This window comes from Lampris incognitus (assembly GCF_029633865.1).
Source record: "Lampris incognitus isolate fLamInc1 chromosome 17 unlocalized genomic scaffold, fLamInc1.hap2 SUPER_17_unloc_1, whole genome shotgun sequence".
NCBI classification, from domain to species: domain Eukaryota; kingdom Metazoa; phylum Chordata; class Actinopteri; order Lampriformes; family Lampridae; genus Lampris; species Lampris incognitus.
The window spans coordinates 160001-170000 of NW_026611075.1; the positions used below are offsets into that span (position 1 = coordinate 160001).

General features: G+C 51.3%; 1 protein-coding gene across 1 annotated transcript in view; it reads left to right on the forward strand.

Moving 5' to 3' along the window:
• cabp5a (calcium binding protein 5a) overlaps positions 1-7945 on the forward strand; it is a 13061-nt gene extending 5116 nt beyond the window's left edge. Inside the window, exons 2-6 of the mRNA XM_056301674.1 lie at positions 2173-2203; positions 2478-2621; positions 5234-5343; positions 7579-7726; positions 7864-7945. Coding sequence (XP_056157649.1) covers positions 2173-2203; positions 2478-2621; positions 5234-5343; positions 7579-7726; positions 7864-7892 — 462 coding nt within the window. The 3' untranslated portion in view covers positions 7893-7945. The remainder of the gene's footprint in view (positions 1-2172; positions 2204-2477; positions 2622-5233; positions 5344-7578; positions 7727-7863) is intronic.
• Positions 7946-10000: the final 2055 nt, after the last annotated feature.

A 10000-nucleotide genomic window follows, 5' to 3' on the forward strand; every position in this document is an offset into this window, starting at 1 on the left:
TAATAAACTCTATGATAAACTATAATATACTATAATATACTGTATAATAAACTCTATGATAAACTATAATATACTATAATATACTGTATAATAAACTGTATAATAAGTAGCCTGTCACCGAGTCAGCTCACGGTGACGTTCTTCCCCGTGTCTTTCCAGAGAGAATGACTTGATGTGAGAGAATGATGATGTGAGAGTGACTTGATGTGAGAGAATGACTTGATGTGAGAGAATGATGATGTGAGAGTGACTTGATGTGAGAGAATGACTTGATGTGAGAGGGTGACTTGATGTGAGAGAGTGACTTGGTGTGAGAGAGTGACTTGAAGTGTGAGAGTGACTTGGTGTGAGAGAGTGACTTGGTGTGAGAGAGTGACTTGGTGTGAGAGAGTGGCTTGGTGTGAGACAGTGACTTGGTGTGAGACATTGACTTGGTGTGAGAGAGTGACTTGATGTGAGAGGGTGACTTGAAGTGAGAGAGTGACTTGATGTGAGAGAGTGACTTGATGTGGGAGAGTGACTTGATGTGGGAGAGTGACTTGGTGTGGGAGATTGACTTGATGTGGGAGAGTGACTTGATGTGAGAGAGTGACTGGATGTGGGAGAGTGACTTGGTGTGAGAGAGTGACTTGATGTGGGAGAGTGATTTGTGTGTGAGAGTGACTTGATGTGAGAGAGTGACTTGATGTGAGACGGTGACTTGATGTGAGAGAGTGACTTGGTGTGAGAGAGTGACAGGGTGTGAGAGAGTGACTTGATGTGAGAGAATGATGATGTGAGAGAGTGACTTGGTGTGAGAGAGTGACTTGGTGTGAGAGAGTGACTTGATGTGAGAGTGACTTGGTGTGATATAGTGACTGGGTGTGAGAGAGTGACTTTATGTGAGAGAGTGACTTGGTGTGAGAGAGTGACTTGATGTGAGAGAATGACTTGGTGTGAGAGAGTGACTTGATGCGAGAGAGTGACTTGGTGTGAGAGAGTGAGTTTGTGCGAGAGTGACTTGGTGTGAGAGAGTGACTTGATGTGAGAGAATGACTTGGTGTGAGAGAGTGACTTGATGCGAGAGAGTGACTTGGTGTGAGAGAGTGACTTGGCGTGAGAGAGTGACTTGGCATGAGAGAGTGACTCGGCGTGAGAGAATGACTTGGTGTGAGAGAGTGACTGCGCATGAGAGAGTGACTTGGTGTGAGAGAGTGACTTGGTGTGAGAGAATGACTTGGCGTGATAAAGTGACTGGGTGTGAGAGAGTGACTTGGTGTGAGAGAGTGACTTGGCATGAGAGAGTGACTTGGTGTGAGAGAGTGACTTGGCGTGAGAGAATGACTTGGCGTGAGAGAGTGACTGGGCGTGAGAGGGCAGTTTTCCGTTTGTGGATTCACCAGCGGGGAAAATCACTTTTCCATAGACCAACAAACGGATAGGTGATCGGGTGTTTCGGAACCAGTCCCTCCATCCTGGACATGGAAGACGTCGCCAGATCCGCGCACGTGCTCCCAATAATAGCGCTGAACACTGAGCTGCCCTCCCTCACGAGGGGGCGTCTCACTGGCGTGTTTGTTTTCAAATATCACAACTTAACTCCACGTTTCTCCCGACAGATATGAGTTTTGGAGCAGCCTGCATCTTCCTGCGCGGGGGGAAGAACATTGTAAGTAGAGGAGAGTGGAAGTATGTTGCGGTTGCGTGTGCGTGCGTGTGTGCGCGCGTGTGCGTGTGCGCGCGCGTGTTTGCAAACAGTCGAGGGGCTGAGTGGATTTGGGAGAGGAGAGTAACAGCATAACGGTGAAGGGATGAGGACTCTCTCGCACACGCACGCACACACAGAGCTGGGGGTGGGTGGGGGTGGGGGGGTGGGGGGGGGTTGGTCGTGCCTGATAATTCTATAAGACAGATCCCCAAATTTGCTAATGACGCACAGATGTGGAGACCGGCCGAGATGGACGGGCTGTTCAACAGCCTGCCAGATGCCAGCATGGCAGCCGATCTCACGCTCTAATCTGCTGGCTGCAGTGTCACCTTACTGACGCTGGGGGCCGCTCGGAAACTCGGCCCTATGCTGCGAATGTGGCGCAGCTTCTGCGCGGCGGAGAATCTGTGAAACAAACGGCCGTGTGTGATGATGAAATCCAGAACCTGGCAGGGACGTGACGCTCTGTTTGCCTTGCTTTGCAGGAGAGGGAGCTGGCTGACGACGAGATTGATGGTAAATAAGGCCGTTGATTCGTCCGTCTTTTCATGAGGTCATGGTGGCATGTTGGTTGGAAGGCTACACTTTGGTATTAAATGCTGTTCCCCCTCATGTGCATACAACCTTCAGTTTGAGAGGGACTCATTCAACATGAACACATTAGTTGAATATAGACACACTGATTAAAGTTCCAGGAAGAAAGTAAGTTCAGGTTCTGCCATCTTGCCCCACTTCACGTCCTGTTGCGTGGTGGTCAGTTGGCTGACGACTGGGCTGTGTGTCTTTGCAGAGCTACGCGAGGCCTTCAATGAGTTTGACAAAGACAAGGACGGGCTGATCAGCTGTAAGGACCTGGGCAACCTGATGAGGACCATGGGCTACATGCCGACTGAGATGGAACTGATAGAGCTGAGTCAGAACATCAACATGAACCGTGAGTCTACGACTTTTCCCCCTTCTGTTGGTCAACCTGCTCTACGGGTCATATGAAACCCTAGTTTGCCATTTCATCACTGAGGTCATTTGCTGTCAGTGTGTCGGAGGACTAAAACTTTGCACAGGTGTTTACCTTCATAGTGTGGCACGGGCCCTAAGAGGGCAGGGTTGCGTTTACAATTTTGAAATGTACACGAAAAGATAGGCCAATGAAACTGGGACCGGAGGGTGTGCTCCAATTATCGGGGCGCCACACTGCTCAGCCTCCCTGGGAAAGTCAAGGGTGCTGGAAAGGAGGCTCCGACCGACTGTCGAACCTCAGATCCAGGAGGAACAGTGCGGATTCCGTCCTGGCCGTGGAACAACGGACCAACTCTTTACCCTTGCAGAAGTGCTGAGGGAGGCATGGGAGTTTGACCAGTCATGTGTTTTGTAGACTTGGAGAAGGCTTATGACCGTATACCCCGGGGCACTCTGTGGGGGGTACCAGGGAGTACAGGGTACCAGGGCAGTTGCTACAAGCCATCCGGTCCTTGTATAACCAAAGTGAGAGCTGTGGTTGCATTCTCGGCGCAACGTCAAACACTTTGTCAGTGGGTGTCGGACTCCGCCAAGGTTGTCCCTTGTCTCCAATGCTGTTTGTGATATTCATGGACAGGATCTCAAGGTGCAGCCAAAGTGAGGAGGGTGTTTGTTTTGGGAACCTCAGAATTACATCTCTGCTATTCGCAGATGATGTGGTTTTGTTGGCTTCATCAGAACGCGACCTCCAGCTGGGGCAGTTTGCAGCTGAGTGTGAAATGGACAGGATGAGAGTCAGCAGCTCCAAGTCTGAGGCCATGGTTCTCTACTGGGACATGGTGGATCCCTCCGGGTTGGGGATGAGTTGTTGCCTCAAGTGAAGGAGTTCAAGTATCTCGGGGTCTTGTTCACGAGTGAGGGTAGGATGGAGCAGGAGATTGACAGGTGGATTGGTGCAGCATCAGCAGTAATGCGGATGTTGTACCGGACCATTGTGGTGAAGAGGGAGCTGAGCCGGAAGGCAAAGATCTCAATTTACCAGTCAGTCTTCGTTCCAAACCTCATCTATGGTCACAAGCTTTGGGTAGTGACCGAAAGGGTGAGATTGCAGATACAAGCGGCTGAAACGACTTTCCTCCGTAGGGTGTCTGGGCTCAGCCTTAGAGATAGGGTGAGGAGCTCGGACATCCAGAGGGAGCTCAGAGTAGAGCCGCTGCTCCTTCACGTCGAAAGGAGCCGGTTGAGGTGGTTTGGGCATCTGATTAGGATGCCTCCCGGGCGCCTTCCTTTAGAGGTTTTCCAGGTACGTACAACTGGGAGGAGATCCCGGGGTAGACCCAGAACTCACTGGAGGGACTACATGTCCAATCTGGCCTGGGAATGCCTTGGGATCCCCCAGGAGGAGCTGGAGGGCGTTGCTGAGGAGAGGGACATCTGAAGTGCCCTACTTAGCTTGCTGCCGACGCAACCCGACCCCGGAGAAGCAGCTGAAGATGAGATGAGATGAGATGAGATGAGATGAGATGAGATGAGATGAGATGAGATGAGATGAGATGAGATGAGATGAGATGAGATGAGATGAGACAGGAAAAGATATCAGGAAATGGGGAAAACAAGAGCGAATAAAAACTTTGGGTGTACGGTATTTCCACTCCGTACACATACTATCTGTTGTGTTTGGTGTTGAGCGATGGCTTCGGTACAAGTTGAATAGAGGCCCAGGCCCGTGTTTCCTCTGGCTTGGTCGGGCGTCCCTACAGACATAATTGGCCGTGTCTGCGGGTGGGAAGCCGGATGTGGGTATGTGTCCGGGTCGCTGCAGTAGCGCCTCCTCTGTTCGGTGGGGAGAAGGAACTGGGGGGAATAGCGTGATCCTCCCACTTGCTACGTCCCCCTGGTGAAACTCCTCACTGTCAGGTGAAAGGAAGCGGCTGGCAACTCCACATGTATCGGAGGAGGCATGTGGTAGTCTGCATAGGGTAACTGGCCAAGTACAATTGGGGAGGAAAAAGGGGGGGGTGAATAGAGGCTGACCAGGTGTGATGAACCCCACTGAGAGTGTGTTTGCTGTTCTGCATTAGCATTGGTATGAGTTGCTTCCCAGAGACGTTTATAGACCTCCACAAAAGTGTCTCAGCCCCACTCAAGTCTTACACCCCATTCTGATGTAGCTACGTTGTGTCTTCTGATGGCCCGACCGACCCCAAACTATTCCCCAGCCAGTACAATGACTAGAATATGAATAGGATTTCTGCAAGTTTACTTTCAACAACTCAACTCGAACAGATTGAGTGCGTTTGTCAACGGGTTTGCTCTCAGCAGTATTCCAGAGGCATTCTGATAGTGGATTCGGTTTCAGATCTGGTACCAAGAGTCCCCATCGAGAGTTATGACCGACAAAGACGGAAATGTTTTGAAAGGATCTGGCGTCGACTCAACAGGTCCTTTTTTGTGACCGCGTGTAGCTCTGTGATTATCCCTGTCCGGAAATGAAAGTAACCGTATGTACAAGTTGTGACTCAGTACTGACAGTGTTCTGTGAAAAGCCACCTTTGACCTGGAGCACCTCCTCTCTTCTGTCCTCCCCAGTTGGAGGAAAAGTCGACTTTGAGGACTTTGTGGAGCTGATGGCCCCGAAGCTTCTGGCAGAGACTGCAGGGATGATCGGCATGAAGGAGCTGAAAAACGCCTTTAAAGAGGTGAGAGACAGTCACCTTCATCCAATCGTGAATCTGAATCCTGCTTTGGTCTTCATGAGTCAAACCAGTTTGCACAAACCAGGAAGTAGTGGGACGGGAACAGAACGCAACATGATTGACACGATTACTGTTAAGTTTTAATTCTTTTTATTCATTTTTTTCAACGACGGTTTGTCATTTTTTACGAAAAAGTCGCTTAGGGGGCGTCCGGGTAGCGTAGCGGTTTATTCCGTGGCCTACCAACACAGGGATCGCCCGTTCGAATCCCTGTGTTACCTTCCGGCTTGGTCGGGCGTCCCTGCAGACACAATTGGCCGTGTCTGCGGGTGGGAAGCCGGATGTGGGTATGTGTCCTGGTCGCTGCACTAGCGCCTCCTCTGGTCGGTCGGGGCACCTGTTTTAGGAGGAATGGGGGGGGGGTAGCATGATCCTCTCACGCGCTACGTCCCCCCGGTGAAACTCCTCACTGTCAGGTGAAAAGAGGTGGCTGGTGACTCCACATGTATCGGAGGAGGCATGTGGTAGTCTGCAGCCCTCCCCGGATCGGCGGAGGGGGTGGAGCAGAGACCGGGACGGCTCGGAGGAGTGGGGTAGCCGGCCAAATACAAAGAGAGAGAGAGGAAGTAGCTTAGGGAAGAAGAGAGATTTAGTACACGAGAGTCTCTTCTCTGCAAAACACAACAAGAAAAACTGAAGTTCATAAATCGAAAAAAAGAAGTGTTTGGCACAGAACCCACATTAGAAAACACTAGACTAGCAGAAACTTAACACATGTAATAACAAGGGAACTGTGGAAATTCGACCTGAACTGCTGGTTTTACTTATGGGGAAAAGATCACTTAAACAGTCGGTGGGAGTTGAGATTTGTACATTCTTTCATTTTTCAAGAAAATAAGAGCGATAACTTGCACGGCCTATGTTGTCGGTTTACAGCCCCCTTGAAAGATGGCTAGGATTGGTTGAGCGCGAATACTGTCGTCATAGAGAAGTGAGAGAGAGAGAGAGAGAGAGAGGAGAGAGAGAGAGAGAGAGAGAGAGAGAGAGAGAGAGAGAGAGAGAGAGAGAGAGAGACCCTAACCCACGCCGCCTTCCCTTCTGACGCCGACCGTCGGCTAACGTTAGCTATCTCCTCCGTCGCTTCTGTATGACGACGGCATTCGTACTCAGCCAATCACAGCACAGACAGACGAATATTAATGAGATCTTTCAAGGGGCTTATACACCTATAACACGGCCTATGTTATACCTGGAAAATAACGAACATTTACTGAGACCCTGCAAACTATTGCATGTGAAACGGCCCGGTCATCGCTCCCTGCAGGACGCCACTGTGACAGATGCTTGTATGCAGATGCTTTTATCTAAAGCGACTTATAAGAGAAACAGCAACTAGGACAGGGGTCCCCAATTACTTTTCATAGCGGGCCACTTTTAGGGCCACTTTTAAAACCACGGGCCACTCAACCTCCAGCAGCATGTTGTTCGTTAGTTTGTTTTGGTGTCGATACGTTGCAGGTATTATAATTTAAACAGAGATTTTTCATCTATTTTTGGATATATTACTAGTCTTACTTTTACTAAGAAATTAAAAAAAATTTTTTTATTTTTTTTGGGTAGGGAAATAAAAAAAATTCTTCCTTCTGGCATTTCTCCAAAAATTCTCGCGGACCATAAATCGACCCGTCGCGGGCCGGACGTGGCCCGCGGGCCGCCTATTGGGGACCCCTGATCTAGGAGATAAGAGTGCCAAGAGTGCAGGTAGAAGGGCGCCATTCCGTTGCCTACCAACACGGGGATCGCCGGTTCGAATCCCCGATGTTACCGCCGGCTTGGTTGGGCCTCCCTATTGACACAATTGGCCGTGTCTGCGGGTGGGAAGCCGGATGTGGGTACGTGTCCTGGTCGCTGCACTAGCGCCACCTCTGGTCGGTCGGGGCGCCTGTTCAGGGGGGAGGGGGAAACGGGGGGGAATAGCGTGATCCTCCCACGCGCTACGTCCCCCTGGCGAAACTCCTCACTGTCAGGTGAAAAGAAGCGGCTGGCGACTCCACATGCACGGGAGGAGGCGCGTGGTAGTCTGCAGCCCTCCCCGGACCGGCCTAGGGGGGGTGGAGCAGCGACCGGGACGCCTCGGAAAACGGGGTAAAAATCAAAAGCAGTTGTATGAAATAAATACAAACGATGCTGTTAAGTGAACGAGGAGTAAGGCTGCGTAGTGACGGTGTCTGTGTTCAGTTCGACATGGACGGAGACGGCGAAATCACCACAGAGGAGCTGCGGTCGGCCATGACCAAGCTGCTGGGAGAGCACATGACCCGGAGAGAGATCGACACCATCGTGGCGGAGGCCGACAACAACGGCGACGGCACGGTGGATTTCGAAGGTGAGCGCCGTCGGGACGGAAGTGGGTCCGACACCTCGGGCGCGTTTTCGGCCTTGGGGGGTCGCTCCTGGGCGCGAGGCGCAGCAGGCCGATCCACCGTAACACCATAAACACACTGTCCTTCTGTCTCCCCACAGAGTTTGTTCGCATGATGTCCCGCCAGTGAGAGACGGGGGAGGGGGGAGGGGGAGGGAGGACGCCGCGTCAGAAAACCCACGTACAACCCGCTCACTGACCGCCAGGCCCTCGTTCATCATGACACTCGCAGACGTGCGCCACATCCCGGTGCGGACGCTACGCGATGCAGAGCGGTAGAAGACCCGAGCAGCTCGTCCTCAGAGCGAACACCTCTCTATGCAACAAAAAAAAACCCAACTGAAAACGTAGTCTGACCCTTTTGTTCAATTGTACAAGTTGTTGTAAGTTGCAAAGAAACAAGATGGAACTCCACAGTTTTGTCTGACTGTATGGTTTGTGTATACTGAGGTTTGAGCATGTGGGAAAGCTTTAAACTGTATTTAGTCCCGGTGGAATGTATTTATTCTGGATTAAATTGTTCAGGTAAAATCCTGTCGTCGTTTTTTCACCGGCTGTCGGGCAGAGTTGGACTTGTGGGCAAGACACGCGGACACGGGGGGAACATGCAAACTCCACACTAAGGACGACCTGGGATGACCTCTTGGAGGTCATCCCAGGTCGTCCTTAGTGTGGAGTTTGCATGTTCCCCCCGTGTCAGTGGCGGGTTTCCCCCACCATCAAAAAGACATGCTAGGGTTAGTACTCCAGTCTGTGGCCCTGACCGAGGCGATGGGAAGACGAACTGGAGTCGGTCCTCGGGTGCTGCATGGCGGCTGCCCACCTAGGAGCTGGGATGAGCACAATTTCCCTACGGAGATCAATAAAGTATCTCAAAATCAACCAAAAAAACGTCCAGCCGACTCCTATTCCACCCATGTGTGTATCATAGACATACACTGATCAGCCAAAACATTAAAACCACTGAAAGGAAAGTGATTAACATTGATTAAATGATCTCATTACAGTGGCACCTGTCTAGAGGTGGGATATAATAGGCAGCGAGTGAACAGTCAGTTCTTGAAGTTGATGTGTTGGAAGCAGGAAAATTGGGCGAGCGGAAGTATCTGGGCGACTCTGACGAGGGCCAGATTGTGAGGACTAGATGACTGGGTCAGAGCGTCTCCAAAACGACAAGTCTTCTGGGGTGTTCCTGGTATGCGGTGGTCTGTTGAACTGGCCACGGCTGAACCGACACTGAACACTCTTGGTAGGAACCGAGACTGTTCCAGGGAAGGACAACCGGTGAACCGGCAACGGGGGTCATTGGCGCCCAAGGGTCATTGATGCGTGTGGGGAGCGAAGGCTAGCCCGCTGAAGAAGTTAATGCTGGCTATGACGGACAGGTGTCAGGACACAGTGCATCACAGCTTGCTGTGTATGGGGCTGCGTAGCCGCAGACCAGTCAGAGGGCCCATAATGACCCCTGTCCACCACTGAAAGCACCTGCAATAGGCACATGAGCATCAGAACTGGACCACGGAGCAAGGGAAGAAGGTGGCCCGGTCTGATGAATCATGTTTTCTTTTCCATCATGTGGATGGCCGGGTGTTTGCGTCATTCACCTGGAGAAGAGACGGCACCAGGATGCACTATGGGAAGAAGGTAAGCCAGCCGAGGCAGCGTGATGCTCCGGACAATGCTCCGCTGGGAAACCTGGGGTCCTGGCATTCACGTGGATGCTACTTTGACACGTGTTCCCTACCTAGATTGTTGCCGACCAGGTACACCCCCTCATGGCAACGGTATCGCCTGATGGCAGCGGCCTCTTTCGGCAGGATAATGCGCCCTGCCACACTGCAGATATTGTTCAGGATTGGCTTGAGGAACATGACGAAGAGGTCAAGGTGTTTCCTTGGCAAATTGGCAAATTCCCAAGATCTCAAGCCGATCAAGCATCTGTGAGATGTGCTGGAAAAACTAGTCCGATCCATGGAGGCCCCACCTCACACCTTACAGGACTTAAAGGACGTGCTGCCAACGTCTTGGTGCCGGATACCAGAGGACACCTTCAGAGGTCTTGAGGAGTCCATGCCTCGACGGGTCAGAGCTGTTTTGGAGGCACGAGGAGGACCTACGCAATATTAGGCAGGTGTGTTTAGTGGCTGCCTGTTATGAGTGAGTATTTATGAATGAACACAGACAAGTTGAGTCTGGATAAAATCTATTTCCAAACATGTGTAGCACAGCAGCGTTTAT